Raw genomic sequence first — 19,321 nt, 5'->3', positions numbered from 1 at the left:
TGAGGTGAAAATAATTCTTTGCTCTTAGTTGAGGTGAAAATAGAAAGGAATCAGTACTTGTTAATCAGCCATCTCTTCTTTTCTTTCGAAACCTTCTTCTTCATTTTTTTTTCTTTTTTACGAGGCTGTTCTTTCCAAACGTATTGCGAACAAATCACTTTCATCTCGGCGAGGAACAAATCAAATTCTTCTTTTTTTGAGAGAAACAAATCAAACCCTTTGTCCACATGGAACAAACGTTTCTTGACTCAGCCCCCAATTGGCTCAGAACAGGTCCACGTTGTTTGTGGCGAACCAAAAGCAGGACAACACATGGACTTTCAAGCGCCGTATCTCATTGCTCGCACAAATTACCTTTTTTAGAAGGAAAATATATTGATTTTAGCGTATTACACCGACTCTTTCACAAACAAGACCCCAAAGAAAAGAAAAATTACAAAAAAGTCCAAAACTCCTGTTCATCTTCCTCGAAGCCTTCAAAGATCCGTTCGTCACCGCCGCCGAAGCCGCTTCCCAATCGTCGTCGGACACCAGAGCCAAACTCCACAAGGTGGAGGCCGCAGAGGAGGGCTTACTTCTAGGCGAATCAGCCGAGTACACTACCTCCCAGACGCATCGGCCAACTCTCGTACCCACGACACATCAAATTACCTTGAGAACGCTTTCAAATATTATCCTGAACTGCGAACGGGGAAAATCTCAGGAACATCACCGTATGTAAAGGGGAAAAGTAACAGTCACACACATCATCCTTCATCCATCCGTCCAAAGGACGTCCACTCAATTTATGTATGCTTTTTGAGAACCTAGCAACAACTGAACTTAGATGTTTTTCTTCAGAAAATCATAATTCTTAGCTAAATAATTACAATATTTTTCAGAATTTGAAATATTTATCTCAATACTTCGATCTCTTAGAACCGGAGAAAGAAACAGTTATGTAATCTGGGAGGAAACAACAATGGATAAAACATAAAAGTGACCAAAATTATGAGAGCGAAATATCTGAACAAAATAATTTTCCCTATGGAGCCGCAGCCCGCAGCCTGCTTGTTGTGATGTGTTGTCTCGTGCTCGACCCCACTTTGGAGCTGGAGACCCCACCTCGGTAAGGGGAAAAGATGCGGACGAACCGCCCAACACATGATCACCTCAACTCGCCCCGCCCAGGGTTAACCAAACAGTTGCGAACCGATCGGTCCGGTCCGGTTTCGGTTTGGCCTAGTATCAAAGCGGCCTAAATTTAAAATTCAAATTTGAATTTAAAAAATTAAAATTTTTTAAAAAAATCCTAAAAATACTTGAAGGTGCGACGAATATAATGGTGTCAATTTTTTTCAAAAAATTGTTCATTTAGTATAGTTTGCGGGGATTTGAAGTTAAATCAAAAAAGAAAAAAAAATGGGCCGGCCCATTAAAGCTCACCACATATGGCAACCGGTAAACGGTTAAACCGGGGAACCACTTTTACACCGTCGGATTTTTTGATTAAAACACCGGTAAAACCGATCAAACCAGCCGGTATACCGCTCAAACCGGTCGGTATACCGGTAGGAACCGTTTACGCATGCGATTTTAAATTTAAATTTGAATTTAACCAATTTCCACCAGTTTTCAGTCAAATTGATCCGGTAAATTGCTACCGGAGGGCGGCGGTTTGACCGGGCCGGATTGTAAACCCTGGCCCCGCCGCACCAACTTCCTCCCCCCAAATCCAAACGAAACGAAGCTCTCCGTCTCCGCCGCGTTGCGCTCTGATTGACTCCCCCCGAATCCTCGCTGCCGAGCCCGCCCCCGCCGCCATGGACGACGACCAGGACCCCGACCCGCCGTCGCCGGCCGCCGCCGGGGGGCGGTGCCCGTGCTGCTCCTCCTCCGGCTCGCCGGCCGTGCCGTGGCGGCGGTCCGTGAAGCGGAAGCTGGGCGCGGAGAAGGGGGAGTCCGCGGCGGCGCGGGTCGACGCGGCGGAGGAGTGCGCGGCGCTGCGGGAGGCGGTGGCGGCCGCGCAGTCCACGGCGTCGGCGCTGCGGGCCGAGGTCGAGGAGGAGCGCCTCGCCGCGGCCAGCGCCGCCAGCGAGACCATGGCCATGATGCTCCGCCTGCAGCGCGAGAAGGCCGAGGTCCAGATGGAGCTCCGCCAGTTCCGCCGCTTCGCCGACGAGAAGATGGCGCTCGACGCCGCCGAGATCGACCAGCTCCGCGCGCTCCTGGCCCAGCGCGCGCGCCGGCTGGTGAGGCTGCGCGCCAGGCTCCGCGAGTACCGCCTCCAGTTCCTCCACCTCGGCATCCCGCTCCCGGAGGGCGAGGAACTCACCCAGAACGCCCAGGAGGAGGAAGAGGACCTCCTACTGCTCGAGGGCGAGGACGGCTACGGGGGCTATTACCCCGAGCTGCGCTGCCATGACGGGGAGTACTACTACGAGGATGGGCAGGAGGAAGAGGACGCCGTTGCCCTTGATCTGGAGCGCCGGATCTGCCGCCTTGAGCACGATCAGGAAACTCACCTGGTTGAGCCAGTCCTGGAGGAGGAAGGCACCCAGCTTTACACAGATGATGCCTTGCCGGAGTTGGCTGGGCTGGAGCAGGGCGCTTATGCCAACGAAATGTTACCTGAGGAGGCTGTGGAAGAAAGGAGCCAACTCTACATTGAGGATGAGGAGCCACCGGAGTCTCCAACTGCTGGATTTGGTGGTGGGGAGGAAACGAGTGAGACTGATGGTGTTGGCAGTGCAAGCGGCAGCGATAGGGTGTACACAATTGACAAGGTACATCAAGGTGTGTCTGCACCTATAGCCAGGGTCCCGGAGAAATACCAAGATCAGGCAGTGGAACCAGACATTAAGAAGCTTTATATGAGGCTGGAAGCACTGGAAGCTGACCGGGAATCAATGAGGCAAGCCCTTGTGGCTATGCGCACTGAGAAGGCGCAGCTTGTGCTTCTCCGTGAGATCGCACAGCAGCTTGCCAAGGATGGAGCTCCAGCTGGATCAGGAGCTGGTGTGAGGCGAGGTGTACACCAGTCGCCTGGAAAATGCAAGGCGGGGATCGTGGAAAGGAGGTTCACGGAGGATAAGGTGACACTCGTCAAGACATTCTCCACGGTTGCTTTATTTAAGGTATGATACCTGTTTCTGTTGATAGGATACTGGTAGAATGGTGGTGAACTGCATACAAATGTAGCATCCTTTTGCTGGAGGACCTTGCCGTATCAATTAGATTGTACATAGTGTATAGCTTATTATTCCCTCCATTTCACTATGTTTGTCCACGGCATCAGGAGAATACGTTTCACAATGCACACCTAATTAAATGCATTGAGAGAAGAGTCGGATATCATATTATTTAATAGCAGTATGAATGGTCATTTTACATTGATTGTTTCATGGAAAAATCGTACTTTCTGGGTCAGTAGCTAGTATGCATGGTGTGCTATGGACAAAAATAGTGAAATGGAGGAGTAAGATCTAAGTAATGGTGGTTTTGTGCTGATTTGGTAAACAGATCATTTTTTGATTCATTCATTTCATCCGGTAGGGTTCCACTGCATTTTCTAGAAGAGGTTCGAGTGAATTAAATCAGATCTGACTATGTTTAATGCTGCTGTTGCTGTAATGCAGCATATAGTGGTTCTATCTAATGGTCTGACCAACTTTGAAATCTAAATGATTTTACTAGTTGGCCCTAAATACAGTAACATTTCTGTTTTAGTAACAAATTAACTATGTACTTCATGATTTGCCAATTTTCAACTGTTTTCCTAGTTTCTATTAATAGGAGCAAAAATAGGAGAGAACCACTATGTCCTGTATATGGTTTTGATCTCTTTAATGTAAGTGGTAGGAAACTTATGGACTTGAAGTTATAGCGCTGTTGTGCTAATTTAGATGCGGAACATCTTCGCTCATCCATTCTTTTAGTAGATAAATCAAGAGATAAATTTGGAATATCTGCCTGACTGGTTTACTTAGTTGAAATAATTGCTGCACATAATTTACATCTAGATGTTTTTGTGAAATAAGCCCATAGAATTTCTGCTCGCTTTTGAACATCTGTTACAAGGTATTCAGCACAAGAGAATTTTTTTTTTAGTGGTGGGTGGGTGTGTGGGTTGGGTGTTGTTCCTTGTCGTTCATCCTAGTCCTTTGGATGGTTGTGGCGCTCATGGCCATGGTTACCTGTTCTGTTTGTCAACTGTATATTGTCAGATAATAAATGGCTAGAAGCCACCCCTTAAGTTATGATGCGCTTTACTGCTGCTAGGACAAACTGTACCTTCATCAAGTAGATTATATGTAGGGTATAGTTTGACATCTTAATTATGGTTGTTTAATGTTTTGTGCTGATTGGGTCTGTTGATCTTTTGTAGATTCATCCATTTGACCAAGTAGGGTTTCAGCTATGTAATATCTATGAAGCATATATTATCGAAAATTATTGTTGTAGAATGTATCTGTTGCAGTATATAGTGGATCGTTTTATGCTCTGTAGTCTGTAATAAGTCTTTACTAGTTCTTAATGATTGTGATAGTCAGCCATAAAGATGGTAATGTTTCTGTTTTAGTAACGAATTAAGTGTACTTAGTCTGATTAACTACATGCAACTGTTTTCCAAGTTTTGAGACACTAAGAGTTCAAATAGGAGGGAACCATTATTTGTTAAATTTGAATTGTAGAAAACTCATGAAATTGAAGCTAAGGTTGTTTTGTTCTATATTTAATGTGGGTCATCTGTAGATGTTCATCTATTAGTGGGTCAAGCAAGAAGTACATTTGAATATCTTTCTGCAGCTCTTGCTGACCAGGGCTTGCGTGATTGAAAACTGTAGCTGCATATTTTTTTTGTCTAGGGATTATCCAAATAATAACACATTCAGATTTTCGGCTTTAACTAATTGACCCCATTCTGTTCACTCTTGACCATCTGGTAGAAAAATATCCAACATTTAAGTTTTCGGATGCCAAAATGCAAGAGAAATTTAATGTGTGCATGTGTGTTGGGTACTGGGAGTACCTTAGTGTTCTTTCCAAATAAGTATAGTTGTGGTGCTCATGACAGTAGGTACCCCTGTTCGCCTGTTGTTGCTTTCTACTCCCTCCATTCTCTTTTGATAGTCCTATTTCCAAAATTGAATTATTCTCTTTTGATAGTCCTATTTGAGTTGACATCTTGGAAATAGTAGAAACGGTTGTTCGATTCCCGTGCAGAGTAACTTTTCTTGGTCATTGCACCAAGAATCCAAGATGAAATAGGACTATCAAAAGTGAATGGAGGGAGTACTTAACTAAGGGGTGTATTTAAGGGCCACTTATGTTTTCTTAAGCATGTCACATGTAAACAAGTGACTACCATCCAATAAATTAACACATGCATCAAATCCAGTGGCAGCAAAGTCTGAATAATAAAAAAAACTGGCTACTTGTAAGTAGCACTGTTCCATGTTCTTAATTTTATTGCTATTTTGCACATCTATAATCTACGTCTTAGATGTGATCATTCCGACATTCCCTTGTTCTTACTCTGATTTTACTGTTCAAAAGGATAACTAAGTAGTCTATTCGCAAACTTAAGTATTTCTTGTCATCTTTTGCAGTGGGTCCTTACTTTATTCGGCAAGAAAAAGAAGCTACCACAAAGCAGGTAGGAGAGACTTCAACGGGAATAAAGATCATAATATATATGCTTGTTTTATCTGTAAAGCATGATGATATTGACTGCCTTCCTACTTGGTTGATAGGTACATTTTTGGCTTATCAAGTAACAATGTTGGTTTGCTCCTACTCTTGGATAAGTGCCCGCGGATCCAGAAAACCCTCACGCGAGCAAAGTAAAATCTGCCATTCAGCCGAAAGGTGCATCAGCGGCTGTTCAATGTAAATAAATAGCTATCAGTTGGGTATTTGGCATCGGATTGCAATTTTAGTGAAGGGCAGGTGGAGCTTGTATTGTTTTGATTCTTTTGTTGGGTGATTTTTTTCCCGTTTTGGGCGATGAGGATGGATACGCGTTGATCTTACAATTGTTCGAGTCACGAAACAAACGCTTTTGCTTCTTTGTCACCAGCAAAAGCGTAATGATTGTATAGTGCGCTTGAAATACACTGTGGTGGTTGGTTGGTTGATTGCATTGCTTGCTTCCAGATTGATGAGAGAGTGCTGATGAACTTTAGCTTACATTTGTGTCCCAACTTGTGTGAAAAATGTTCCTGCTGCACATAATAAGTGTGTTTATGGTTGCATGCACATATTTGTTGCTATTGGCATGGACTGAGGGATCTGTTAATTGGATTTGTGTAAAAGTTCCTAGTCTGAACACTACCCCTTAGAAACATTCATAACTGAAATGGCAGGTGGAAACGACAGGTACGCGGCTTGCATGGTAGCTGGTATTTTCAACTGAAATATCCCAAACAACCTATCTGAATTCGTCGTCTAGTATATGCGCATCTGTTGTTATTACAGTGAACTGAACTGACCTTTCTGTTTGTTGAAGCTTTTGTGAAATTCCTGACGTGCCCTTGAAAGGTTGAGGTGGCGATATAAAGTTATAAACAAACATAATGAAACAGCATGTGAATATTAGGTACAGGTAAGATGCTAGCATGGTACCCATCTGCATCTGCACTTGGATGGCATGAGCGAATCCATCCCACGTCAAAGTGCTGTTCATACTTGCTAAATGCTAGTGTGTTCTGTATAATTCATAAATAGTCAAAGGATAGAGCAAGGGAAAATGGACTTAGTTCTACATGTCTAAATGCATCACATTCCAACATTTGCCAATAATTTTACAGGTAAATAACACACCGAGAATCAATGGCTAGGTAAATACAATAGTACACCATCGGTAAGTGCGACATCTTGCATCATTCTAAACTAAGGAATTGGAGGCCCCAGCTTCATATATGTTATATTAGCGCAGTTAACTTCCTTGGCTGATGCTTGCTAGCAGTTAACAGATGTAATCAGTCAGAGAACCATCCATGCTTGAGCTTTGATGGCCATCTTGGTGATTACTGATTATTGACAAACATTAGTGTTACAACAGTTGAATTGGTAGGAATATTGACTTCAGATCCCCATTGATAGCATCGCCTGCGAGTCCCAGTATTCTTTGGATTGCTTAACCATCTCAGTTCGCTCTTCGCGCAGTCTCTGCCTCCAGTAATCTTTGTCCCTGATTAAACAAGAGATGCAATTTATATCTAGGTATCGAGGACACATGGTATCATTTCCACAGTTCATTCTCTCTCATAAGAAGTGTAGGTCAAGTTCTGATACCTTCTTTTGAGAAGCAATTCCAGTTCAGTCATATGCACGGCACGACCAAACACACCAACCTGAAGCACCATGGAAGTTGAAGCAGTGAGTGGAGAACTTTCATTATTTATGGGGCAACTCATTGTTTATAATATAGCACGAATGACAAGGTAATTTATGGGTTGCGTTGCGTAGCAAAGGTGATCAAAGAAACATCGCAAATGGAAGATAGGTTTCATGCCAACAAGATAACAAGAATAATGTCTGGCAGCTAGAAGGATTGCTCACATACCGCTCGGCATACAGGGCACTTGGCATCCAGTGGTGCCGACTTGACACCCTGGAAAATGTAGACAGAAGCTGCAGCACATGCACAGGCTTTGCAGAACAAATGCCCACAGCTAAGTGCATAAGGGTTGAACAAAGTGTCCTGTACACATTGTAAGTGAGAAACATCAGCAACATGGATGGTTTATTTGAACAAACCATGCAGAGATAACGTCTGAAGTTTCCTCAGCATACTTTCCTACTAGTGTCTTCAAGACCGTCTCCTTTCAAATGAGTGCAAGTTCATCTTTAAACCTACTTTGTATTTACTACAACAATAATTCAATGAAACATTGAAGACACTATCTTTGTGTAAGGAAAACCTAATACGTGGAGTGAGTATCTACTTTGTGTAAGCAAAACCACAAATAATTGTGCTAATGCAAAAATGAAACAGTTAGATCCAGCTATTTCTGTGTGGGTCCAACAAAAGCCACTATTTTAATTCGCAAAAAAAGCCACTCTTTTAGTTCTAAGATATTTTTGAGACGGAGGAAACAGGGAAAGAATATCTCACCAAGCAAATTGGACAAGTTAGGCTGTACTCATACTTCAGAGTTTCAGATATGGTCATTGTTAGCAATGGCTGTGCTCCAGTCAGGTCGCAGGAAAAATTCTTGAAGAATCCATTCTTGAAGAACCCTCCAGCTCCAAGCTCATCAGTATCTGAATCGTCACAGTTGAGATGGAAAGCACCAAGCTCTATTAGCCAAGGTGATTGCAACAGTTCGATGTGCTTAGTTTGCATCTTGCTCTTGAAATCTCTGCCACTTACAGAACCATGTATCTGCAGGATTGACCATATAAATACACATAGAACCTTGAACATGTCTGCTGACAATTGGGAGATACATACTTACCTTGTCATATTTCTTGAGAATTTTGCGAATAGCAATAGCATTCATGGCCACATAGTTGAGAAGCATTCTGCCTTCTTGAACCATTATTTGTTGGTCATCTATGAAACACTGTCTAAAACGCCATATATAGCGTTGTATTCCTGAAGGAACATGAAGGTGGAGGAGACGTTGTACTCTAGATCTGAAACACCCTGCTATTTCCGATGCCTCCTTGTTGAGTTCTGTAAAGAACATCTCATCACAAACTGAACAAGAAAGATACTAGAAGTCAGAATCACAGTAGTGTAACTTATAAGACAAGTAGAACAAAATTGAAAAAAGAATAGCAAAGTGTAAACAGTAAACTTAATGGCTTCGAAGAAAGAAAATTGTTTTAGTCAGGCTATGTAGTTTCATGCTTGTAGCTATGAAATTAAATCAAATCAACTGACTAAGAATTACATCACAATTTTTTTTCAGGGAGAATAAAAATTACATCACAGATAGGTCAAACAGATATCAGGTGCTGCTGATCTAAGTAATAACATTTTCAAAGCATGGAACTCAGTTGTGCAAAGAGAAATAAGATTTATGTTTTCAATTTTTCATGGAATAGAAAAATGACTATTGCCATATTTCGTTTTGTTTTAAATCAGTTAGTCCCTTTTTGTCATAGAAGTATGACTATTTCCTCAAAAGTTTCTGAGCTCTAAATAAAATCACATATTGATTCAGAGTAACAAACTAACAGTCAAAAGCAAAAGGATGATTGCTAACTAAGAAAAAAAATATTATTGTATCTTCGTATAATAATTTCATAAAACAAAAGATGAAAGAATTATGCATGGTCTGCCTTGTGGGACTAAAAGTTAGGGATATACATGTGCATGAGTTGCATTCACAAACTCCTGAATATTCATCGCTCCCCTGGTACTTCTCATCACCATTTGCTGCATCTGCTTGCAACGAGCGACCAACTCTACATTTCTTCAGTACCTTCTTGAGGCGTTTATATTCTACACGGGAGCATTGTCCTAGGTACTTGTCCTGCTCCAAGCGGAGGTACTCTTCATATGTTGCACCAAACTTCATCGTGTCTACAGAAAAATGATATCTTGAGGGGATCAGGCACTTCATTTGACTAAGAGTAAACTAAACCAGTAGACACTAAATTGTACCATATAATAAGCATTTTTTAAATCGAACTGTTATGTCTAGGGTTTATCAAGGGATGTTCACAGGAGATGAAATCTTTTGAACAAGCAACATGTGATTAACTAGTAACAGAGGTTTGCCAAACAAAGCATGTAACTAAATTCAAGTTGTGATGGACTAAACAAGAGAAATAAAATGGTAGTACGCGGTGAGGAAAGGCTAAGCGAAACTCGTTGGTTACAGTTCTATATGTTCTACTTTTACAGACCATAAACATGTGAAATTCTGGTCCAAGGAAATTTAATAGAAAATGCAAAAAGGTAACTAGTGCAGCCTGCTAGAGCATAGCTGCATATTGATGTACTATTGATCTTTCAGTTGGTCTTTTGCTGAGGTTAAAAAGAAAATCAATGGACTTCTACGTCTGAATTGTTTAAGAATATCTTCCATATCATCTTACAGGGTATTCGATCATCATATACATGAATTCAACATTCGGCATTTTCAAAAAGGAGAAGAACCTAATAGCTACTCCAGCAAATGGATCAATATTATAATCGTGCAGAATGATGCTACTGCTGACTTTGAGCCTAAAAGGAAAAGATTTGATCTTATCAACGCAATACACCATATTAAAAAGAATGACAGAGCCATGTTGTGCAAGAATGTCGACAGCCTTGCACGAGCAATCAATATTCAAGGTAAATGTAATACTGTATACAGCATTTGACTTTTTTTCAGTGGCGGAGTAGCTTTAAACCTACAGAAAAACCATGCTGACAGTTGCCAAATTCCGGGAAAAACACATTGATAGCAATCCGTACCAAACTTGATCGTCGGCGCGCGAAGATTCAGTGGATAAGGACAGGACGAAACAAATATTCCTACTATTTAAAATGTTATAACTGAATATAGCAATAAATAGACTGTTCAGAGGTTGCGTAGCTTGAAACCCAACCACAAACCATGCATGCATATCAACTGACTAGCCCCAACAAAGAACAAAACACATTGATTACGGCCGGAGCTGCAATGAGTTGGTTTATTTGAGAAAAAAAGGAAAAGGGTGACACAAATAGGATCGGAGGGGAGGAGAAAGCTGGCAGACAAACGAAAAAGCGGAGAAGCGACAACAAAAGGCATGACGTGGACCAACCCAATGGTACCTATCTATTCCCCCCAAGAATCGAATCGGAGAGGCGGAAGAGAAAGAAAGGTTTGAAGCTCCAAGCTCGCATGGCCAACCGCCCGCCGGCCCCCCCCCCCCCCCCCCTGCACGGAGCCACGGAGGGATCGTATTCGCCGGAGCTCCAGCTCGCACGGACCGTCCTCGAATCTCAATCGCTGTGCATGCCGCCGCGCAACGGCGAGCTCGTGGAACCGCGCGCGCGCGTCCAAGATCGCGGCGAGCGCCGCGCTCAAGCAAGCAAGAAGGAATGAAGGAAGCGGGCGGAACTGGGCGTCTGGGCGGGAGCTGGGAAGCCATCGCCGTCCACCGCGCAGAGAGGGATCGGGAGGCGGCGCGCGGGGTCAGGTCAAGCGAAATTACCTGCATGGGCCGCCGGCGCGCGGCGGGGCGGGAAACCAGGATCGCCGGCGCGCGGAGGAGAGAAGAAACGGCGGCGGCCACGCGTCGGCGCTCCGGTCCGGTCGGGCGACGCGCTTGCTTGCTCGGTGCTCGCCAACTGAAGGAAACGGGGAACACGCTCGCTCCGGTTGGCGTTGTTGGTCTGGCGGCCGCCTCCGCTGCCGCGGGCGGAGCATTAAAACGGGTGCGCGCGCGGGATTTCCGTGTTTGCCACCTGGGTGAGGTCCCACCTGTAAGGGACGGCTCGGATGGAGTTGGACTAGGCCTTTTCGTCCTCCCGGATTCCTGCTGTGGCGGCTGGCTGCCGAAGTGGAACGCGTAGGTGAGGCGAGGCGTGACCGCGTGAGGGCCAAGGCGAAAGGCCCAGGTGTAGGGCACGTTGGTTTTTCTTTTCCCGGTTTATTTTAATTTATTTTGATTTATTTCTTTTCATATAATATCATTAAATCAGTCGAAATCAGCCGGCTTTTAAGTCAGCGAACAACCCCTAGCCGTGCAGCGTAGCCGAGGCTTTCACGGCGGCGCCCACCAGCAGAGGGCACTCTGGACGGGCTAGGGGCGCCGTGGGCCCGCCTGTCTGCCACCGCGGAGATTCTACTGATGGTCGTCGTCAATGGGTGATTAGCTGGGAGGGGGCAGCGCCATGATTAGCAGCGGCGGCGAGGAAGGATGGACGGCCGGCAGGCAGTGCTTTTGGTTTTTGGCACTCTAGCATTACTACCGGTACAGGTTCTTCCAGCCTCATTTTCGACGAGATTCCCGCAGCGACCGATCCCTATTGGAGTGAATGACAAAGAAAATGTGAGGGCAATCCCAACCCAAAACACCACTAGTAGTTTCTATATTTGCCATGTCGTATAGACATTATTTATAAAAACTACATCTCCAATGGATGGTTTCTTTAAAATAAATTGTTATTCAATCATATTTTTTCTCTCTCTTTTCTCCCTCCAATCACCTCTTCTTTTGTTTTGGTTTTCGCGTAGACATGGTTTCTTGCATGAGATCTGGTTTTTTTATATTTTTTCTTTTCTTCTCATTAACTCACCTGCCAACTCAGCTTTTTGCTTATGTGACACTATATTTAATGCTATGGAAACCAGATGAGTTGGAGGATTGGAACTCCATGAGACGTCTTGCTCGCCGTTCATTAGGCCACGGAACCTGGTTAGTGTAGTGCGGCAGGTGTAGAGTTGGCCCCGGCAGAAAACACTTTATACTACTAGGTCATAGGGCAGCACTGAATCGAGGTAAAAGTTACCACCAACCTGGCGCACTCTCTCAGGCCCGTTTGGGAGGGCTTCGGGAGCGGCTCCACGAGCGGCTCCAGGCGAAGCCCTCCCAAACGGTAGTTTAGTAACCGGCCTCACGTGTGAAGCCGGTCCTGAAGCCATCGGCGGCTTACACAGGTAAGGTGAAGCCATAAAATCGTGGTTTCACACGGCTTACACATCAATCTAATAAGTGAAGCTATTTTGTCAAATATTTTCTAAAACGGCTCCAGCTCCACCAGAGAAGCCGCTCCATCTGAAGAGTCAGAACCGGAGCTGTTTTTGGAGGAGCCAGAGCCCTGCCAAACCGGCTCTCAAACGAAAAAAAAAAGTCTCAAAACGCCAGTCATCTCTCACTAGGATAGTCTTTTTTTTTCCGACTTCTCACTAGGATAGTGGGCTAAACCTTATCTCTCACTACGATAGTTGGCCCAGGAAATCTGAGCCCAAACTGACGAGCCAGGCCGGGCTCTCGGCCGTGCCTGCATTGATTGGGCCGGGCCGGGAAGATGGCCACTCGTCGTCGTCGCTCTTCCTCCCCTATTATCGGTGTCCACGACCAAAAGCCAATCTCTCTAGCCGGACCGGAGGCGAGCAGCGAGCAACACCGGCCATGCTCTCCGCCGCCGCCTCCACCATCCCCAGGCTCCGCCTCGCGACGCAGCCGCCACGGGCAAGGATCCCTTCGGCTAGGTCCCACTGGCTGCGTCCCCTCTCCTCTGCCACCCATGTAACGGCGCCTGCTGCGGCGGCGGGGGCGGCGGGGTCGCTGGAGCCGCCGGACCTGCCCCGCCTCGCCAAGGCAGCGCGCATCTCGCTCTCCCCGCAGGAGGTCAGTCAGCCTGCTGCGTTGTGTTTGTCTCTATGCGAAGCATCTGTCGCTCCTCTGCATGTAAGGGACTGATAATACTTATTGCTTGCTTGTGTTCTCCGTGCCCGCTCGACAGGCCGAGGAGTTCGAGCCTAAGATTCGGCAGTTAATCGATTGGTATTTTTTTTAGTAAAATGCACTGGGGTGCTTAAACTAGTCGACTTATTCTGTTTAGATCCATGAATTTCGAAAATGTATTTTTAGGTCCATGGTTTATTCAAGTGTGTCACTTGAGGTCCAAAACGCCCTCTGACCAGCGCTGACTGCCTACGTGGACTACCACGTCCGATCCAATGTGGCCGTTGGCCGCCACGCTGGCTCCGCTGGCTCGCCCCCTTCTCCCCTTCATGCTCCGACTCGCCGGCTGGGTCCGCGCGAGGCGGAGTGGGCGGCCGGCGCTGCGGCGGCGGGCAGGTGGCGCTGCGGGCGGCCAGGGCAGGGGCAGCCGGCGCGGAAGCGGAGGAGCCACATGGCGGGGAGCTCCCCCGGAGCGCGCTCGCACCGGCTGGGCGGAGCTTGCCCGCGCCCACGGCGGACGTGGCGGAGCTCCTCGGCACGCACGCTCGCGGCCGCCAGGCAGAGCTCGCCTGAGCCCGAGCCCTCGGCGGCCGGCCGGAGCTCCCCCGCGCGCACCGGCGGCCGAGCCTAGCTCCATCGCGCGCGCTCGCAGCTCGCCCATGCTGTTTTTAACCCTGCCGCCGGCTATCCTGCCCAATTTCCCTCTCTCTGCCACCGCCGCACAGCTCCACTGCGCCGGCATAATCCAGCCACTCCGTTCACCCTCCATCCAAATTGGCTGTATCAATGTGTTCGCCTCATCCTTGTGCACCTCTTGCACCGCTCAATTGCGCCCCGTAGTACCGGAGCCGCTCACCCGCCCCATTCTTCCTCGCGGCCGGCCGGCGCACCGCCTCAGACCGCCTTGCCGTGGCCAGCTTTCTCCGGCCGCGTTCTCTTCCTCCTTGATTTTGTCTCATGCTCGCCTTGATGCTGTAGTGCTCTCTGGCTTGACCGTTGGTCGATTTGTGCAGCAGGATGGCCGGAACATGAAGCTCATCGACGTTCAGCTTTCGGCCGCCATCTCCGTCGTTGTCGACCGTGCTCCAGTCGGTTTGGGGCCTTGCTGTCATGCTGTGCTGCTTTGGGGTTAGCCTCTGAGCATGTCCGTGCCATTTGCGTGGTCAATTTGAGGCCATAGCCGCTAGGCCACGTGCCCTCGCGGGCTTGTCCACCATGGCTGTCGGCGCCGCCGCTGCAGAGCTCTGCTCGAGCTCTAGCTCGTCCTAGTCTTGCGCAAGTGGAAGGAGATCGTGTAGGAGCGCCATACCACTACACGCCGCGAGCACCGGCGGCGCGCTCGCGTACGCCACGCTCGTGCTGGTGGCCCCACGCGGAACCGGCCACCACCGCCATGGCCCTGCATGGATCAGGCCGTCGCCGCCATGGCCACCGCGCACAGCAGCTCGCCACCATGGCCCTGTGCATAGCAGGTCGCCGCCGCCGCTCGGCGCGACGCCACTGCCGCGCACGAGGGAGACGGAAAAGGGGGAGGAAGCTCCGCCCGGTGCCGCCAGAGCTCTGCGAGCAGCTCGGGTTTGCGCCGAGCCGCTCACTGCCCACGCCGGGGCTGGAGCTCGCCCACGGCCCCGACGATGCGGGCGGCGTAGGCCCGTGGCGCACGCGGCGGAGGGAATAGGGGATGGCGGCACGGCCCAGTGGTGCGCGTGGTTGGAGGAGGGCGCGCCGGAGAAGGGAGGAGGACGGAGGCCGCCGCAGCTCGCAAGCGCACTGAGGAGAGGGAGCGGCTGAGCTCGAGCCCTCCACCGTTGTCGCGCGCTCTGCCGGCCGCCCCTTCTCCGCAGCCTCCGCGCCGTGCCGCACCGTGTGGCTCCTCCGCCTCCGCCTCCGCCTCCGCGCCAGCTGCCCCCGCCCTGGTCGCCCGCAGTGCCGCGCCGGCCGCTCGTCGCGCCGCCCGCCCGCTGCTGCCGCCAGCGAAGAAGGGGCCGCCAGGGAAAAGGGGGCGAGCCAGCGGAGCCAGCGTGGTGGCCAACAGCCATGTTGGATCGGACGTGGCAGTCCACGTAGGCAGTTAATGCTGGTCAGAGGCGTTTTGGACCTCAAGTGACAGACTTGAATAGATCGTGGACCTAAAAATGTATTTTCGAAGTTCATGGATCTAAACAGAACAGGTCGACTAGTTTAAGGACTCCCGGTGCATTTTACTCATTTTTTTTCAAATACATCTTCTCCCGTGTTTGTGTGTGAACAATAAGTGTCAGTTTTTAGTGCTTCCAAATTGGAGTTGGAATTCAGGGAGGCAGTGTAGATTAGACACCAGTAGACCTCACTCTCACTGTTCAAATTACCACACTTGTTCTGCTCGCCTAAGCCCTTTTGAAGATGAACAATAGTTGCTGTGAAATGTTATGGTACAAGTCATCACTGGCTCACCCAAGGAATAACAAACATCTGAAGAGCCAGTATGCAGTATGCTGTGTAGGGAAGAACACCAGGAAACAAACATTGTGCTATGATTAGTTTATCAAATGGGTAATGGTCTGGAAGGGATAGATTACACCTGATGCATTGTGCTGTTGCTGATTTGCCGTTTGGAAGTTTAGCATTTCCAACATAGCCACTTGGGGATATGACTTGATCAGATTGGACGTTTGCAATTTGTAGGGATAAAAATGTGAGAGACAATGCCAAAGGATGCTAGCCCAGTTGGTTAGTCACTCCGGCGGCACCCCTCAGGTCCTGAGTTCGACTCCCCGTGGGAGCGAATTTCAGGCTGAGGGTAAAAAAATCCCCTCGCTGGCCCCGTGTGCCAAAGCACTGGTTGTGAGACGACCCAGGTCGGCCTGAGGACCCTTACATGGCCCAGGCAGGTAGTTCCCAGGGGTTACGTCTCCCAGTGTCAGGGCGGGGCCAGGGTTCGGGGATTTTCTCGGTCGGGGAAGCCGAGGCTTCTTCTTAAGCTAATACCGGTGGGGCGGTCTTTCCCCACCCGGCCGAGTTTTTTTTTTAAAATGTGAGAGACAATGATTCTTGCTGTTGTGGTGTAGTGGGAGGACAATGCCCTTAAAAAATAGTTGATACATTAGGCTCGTATTGTGGTTCTGTGCCATTGAGTTGTTCTTGATCACAAAATGGAAGGTCCTTGTTACGTTTTATGTTTATGACATGGCATATGGCCAGCCTTTTTATGTTTGTTTGAGAAAATAGAGCTCAACATTGGGGGTATTCGGTTTTAATGTCTGTTATATTTGCTGTGAGGAAATCAAACTTGACTGGTTATTTGGAACTGGGTGCTCATTGTTTTTCCTTTTACAGGTTTGGGCAGCTTCGGGTAGTTGATCTTGAGTCCATTGAGCCTTCACTTAGAGCTGGTATGCATCTTGTTGACATTTTGGTAATTGGTTATTGCTTAGTAGCGTATCTTCGTTTTGATAGAATATGGAAAGCTTGTCCCATTTCAATGAATACGATATTAGGGCTTCACTTCTCATTAGGATATGATTTGGTAAGTAGGTGGTGCAATCCCATTTAGCTGTCTACACGGTTGGCTTCTGGGATTTAGCTAGCACTCGCCATTCTCTTTGCTCTTTTCTTTGGTGCTGTTTTCTGCAATAGTCTATATCACAACATGTTATCCATGTTTAATATAAGTATATTAGAATAAATACACCGCAGTGGTCACTTAGCAAATAAATACATTATTCACTACACCATAGTGGTCACTTAGCAAAAAAATAAATTATTCACTACACAATAGTGGTCACTTAGCAAATAAATACATTATTCACTAATAACAGTTGCTGTGTACATATGTTTGTGGATCTTATCTTGTGGATGCTATGATCTGTAATACCGCTATTCACATCATATGTGAAATGGAAGAACCACAGGAAAAGGGCATAATGTAATTGGTTAACTTAACAATCAGGTCTGAGATACAATGTGTAACTGAGCAAGATATTCTGTTACTATCTAAATTCTGAGAAAACAGATGTATTGATTCCATGGTAATGTTTGTTGCCTGTTAGTTCTGTTATTGATTCCTTAATTAATTTTATTGCCTTAGTTCTGTTCTGTATGTTTGCCGCAGTGTGTTACCCTTTCTCATGTTCCCGCTATCTCATACACAGGCACAACGGCTGGTAGTTCTTTGAGGGAAGATAAGCCTGAAACATTTGTTAACAGGTGAGAAGGCAAGGACTCTTCCATGATTTTCCTTGAAGCCTTGCCATGCTTTGCAGCAGAAGGCTGAGTGTCTTTTTTTTTAATCATTGCAGAGATGCCATAGTTGAGGCTGTTCCAAGTTTTGATGATCCATATATCAAAGTCCCAAGAGTGCTGAACAAAGAATGAATTGTAGGCTGTATATTAACACTGTTAGAATGTTAAAATGCTGAGCCATTTGTATAACAAAGCATGGTTTAACAAAACGATGAAAGCTGCAAAAGATTGAACAGAGCAATCAGCAAGCTGAGTTGATCTCGTGGCATTTCAATTTGGTAACTTTGTGATTGTAGTCCTTGGGACATCTGCTTCAGAAGTTACCCTAAAAGACAGTTTTTTTTTGCGGGTACCCTAAAAGACAGTTGCTTCTTAAAAAAAACAGTTGCTTCTTAAAAAACAGTTGCTTTATACTTTCTGACAAGTATAGATGACGGCAGTCTTGCAGCCCCTACTTATCCTAATCTTTCAATTCCTTGGAGATTATTATGCTTTATATAAAATTGTGAAAGATGGTGTCATCTGTCAAGGTAATAAAAGCTATATCAGAGCCCGGAGGCCCTATGGTTAGGGTCAGAGGCGGAGCTCCCCCCAGCAGGGTTGGGGCAGCTACCCCAGCTACCGGCTGAACAGGGAGCCCCACATCACTCATCTCCATGGCGAGCTGGGTAGTTGGAGCAACGTCTGGAAGCTCAGATCCATGGGTGGATCGGAGGACGAGTTATGGTGCTTTCTATACCTTGATTCACGTCTGAATACCCCTGGCCCCTGCTAATCGCCGGTCGCCCATGCCCAACAGCCTGCGAGGAGGGACTTGATCCGCAGGAGGAAGATGCCACTGTTGGGCTAAGAAAATCATTCATTATTTTATTTGGGCTAAGTGTTTACACTAGTACACTTATGCAGCCAGCATCCCTGTTTACACTAATGGGCCATGGCATGTAGGATGTAGCTGCCAATTGCTTAATTGCCCTTTGCTCATTACTTAATTTTGTTCTATTTGTTTACTTTAATTAGTTGGTTAATTTTGTTAATTAAATGCTCTAAAAATTGGTTACATAAAGAAAGAAAAGATAAAGCCAATGCCAAAAAATGAGCAGTATGTACTTCAATTTGCAATTCATTTTCACTGCAAATATGACACAAAAAATTGTATATCATTTGTGTTCTTATATATGCATTAGTAAATGGGATGTGCATTAGTAAAAAATTGGTCTACATCAGTATGCGACATCATGCATTTTTTTTTTAAAAAAAAGAGAAACTCTCTCGTTGAGACTTGCATTCCGGGATGTGTATGTCTCTGCATCAGGCGCTGAAGCTGGTGAGGTGCAGCAACCTGGAGGTGAGTCAGATCAGCAGCAAGGACAGCCCGCAGATGCACGTCGCCATCCTCGAGAGCAGCGGCGTCAACGTGTGGGGGCTCACCGTCACCGCGCCGGGGAGCAGCCCAAACACGGACGGCATCCACATCGGCCAGAGCCAGAACGTGCGGGTCGCCGGCTCCAGGATCGGCACGGGCGACGACTGCATCTCCATAAGCTCCGGCAGCCGCTTCGTCGCCGTCGACGGCATCGAGTGCGGGCCTGGCCACCGCGTAAGGTAAACCGATCGGCGCGGCGTCGCCTGGAACGGACAGCCTTGTTTCTAAAGCCTGGAATCTGGCGATTCCGTGTTGCGTGCTCTGGCACAAGATGCATCTATCTAACGAATCCACCTCCTATGGTTTTGCCCTGAGACGCGCGCCTAGATGTTTCTAATTATGCTAAACATG

At 47.1% G+C, this 19,321-nt stretch overlaps 3 protein-coding genes across 5 annotated transcripts; 2 read left to right on the top strand and 1 right to left on the bottom strand.

Annotated features, from left to right (window-relative positions):
- The first annotated feature begins 1,802 nt into the window (after nt 1-1,802).
- On the top strand, nt 1,803-6,171 carry LOC120688273 (myosin-binding protein 7-like). The gene is made up of 3 exons (XM_039970514.1): nt 1,803-3,116; nt 5,592-5,638; nt 5,736-6,171. Exons 1-3 carry the CDS (start codon nt 1,803-1,805, stop codon nt 5,827-5,829), a joined length of 1,455 nt encoding a protein of 484 aa, XP_039826448.1. The 3' UTR covers nt 5,830-6,171.
- A 498-nt stretch (nt 6,172-6,669) lies between these two features.
- Nucleotides 6,670-11,326, bottom strand: LOC120688274 (probable E3 ubiquitin-protein ligase BAH1-like 1). Of its 3 annotated transcripts, none has more exons than XM_039970516.1 (7): nt 11,128-11,326; nt 9,305-9,520; nt 8,445-8,689; nt 8,102-8,371; nt 7,550-7,687; nt 7,279-7,337; nt 6,670-7,174 (listed from the first exon to the last, which is right to left on the bottom strand). In XM_039970516.1, exons 2-7 carry the CDS (start codon nt 9,513-9,515, stop codon nt 7,069-7,071), a joined length of 1,029 nt encoding a protein of 342 aa, XP_039826450.1. In that variant the 5' UTR covers nt 9,516-9,520; nt 11,128-11,326; the 3' UTR covers nt 6,670-7,068. The 3 variants fall into 3 exon arrangements, with proteins under 3 accessions (XP_039826450.1, XP_039826451.1, XP_039826449.1); XM_039970517.1 differs by lacking the exon at nt 11,128-11,326 and adding an exon at nt 10,403-10,816; XM_039970515.1 differs by lacking the exon at nt 11,128-11,326 and having other exon boundaries at nt 9,305-10,383.
- A 1,653-nt stretch (nt 11,327-12,979) lies between these two features.
- Nucleotides 12,980-17,890, top strand: LOC120692417 (glutamyl-tRNA(Gln) amidotransferase subunit C, chloroplastic/mitochondrial-like). Its single transcript, XM_039975701.1, has 5 exons — nt 12,980-13,269; nt 13,385-13,425; nt 16,642-16,697; nt 17,457-17,511; nt 17,604-17,890. The coding sequence occupies exons 1-5, from the start codon at nt 13,051-13,053 to the stop codon at nt 17,677-17,679; spliced, it is 447 nt and encodes a 148-aa protein (XP_039831635.1). The 5' UTR covers nt 12,980-13,050; the 3' UTR covers nt 17,680-17,890.
- Nucleotides 17,891-19,321: the final 1,431 nt, after the last annotated feature.

This window comes from Panicum virgatum, chromosome 9N (genome assembly GCF_016808335.1).
Source record: "Panicum virgatum strain AP13 chromosome 9N, P.virgatum_v5, whole genome shotgun sequence".
In the NCBI taxonomy this organism is placed as follows: Eukaryota; Viridiplantae; Streptophyta; class Magnoliopsida; order Poales; family Poaceae; genus Panicum; species Panicum virgatum.
This window is presented reverse-complemented; position numbering and strand designations above follow the sequence as displayed.

Bases quoted from the DNA above. Each gene is read 5' to 3' on its own strand.
- LOC120688273 (XM_039970514.1), top strand. From the start codon at position 1,803: ATGGACGACGACCAGGACCCCGACCCGCCGTCGCCGGCCGCCGCCGGG. The intron at 3,117-5,591 runs GTATGATACCTG...CATCTTTTGCAG, and splicing joins CCACGGTTGCTTTATTTAAG to TGGGTCCTTACTTTATTCGG. The intron at 5,639-5,735 runs GTAGGAGAGACT...CTTGGTTGATAG, and splicing joins AAGAAGCTACCACAAAGCAG to GTACATTTTTGGCTTATCAA.
- LOC120688274 (XM_039970515.1), bottom strand. From the start codon at position 9,560: ATGAAGTGCCTGATCCCCTCAAGATATCATTTTTCTGTAGACACGATG. The intron at 8,372-8,444 runs GTAAGTATGTAT...TCAATCCTGCAG, and splicing joins TTCTCAAGAAATATGACAAG to ATACATGGTTCTGTAAGTGG. The intron at 7,338-7,549 runs GTATGTGAGCAA...ATGGTGCTTCAG, and splicing joins AGTGCCCTGTATGCCGAGCG to GTTGGTGTGTTTGGTCGTGC.
- LOC120692417 (XM_039975701.1), top strand. From the start codon at position 13,051: ATGCTCTCCGCCGCCGCCTCCACCATCCCCAGGCTCCGCCTCGCGACG. The intron at 13,270-13,384 runs GTCAGTCAGCCT...CCCGCTCGACAG, and splicing joins TCTCGCTCTCCCCGCAGGAG to GCCGAGGAGTTCGAGCCTAA. The intron at 16,698-17,456 runs GTATGCATCTTG...TCTCATACACAG, and splicing joins TGAGCCTTCACTTAGAGCTG to GCACAACGGCTGGTAGTTCT.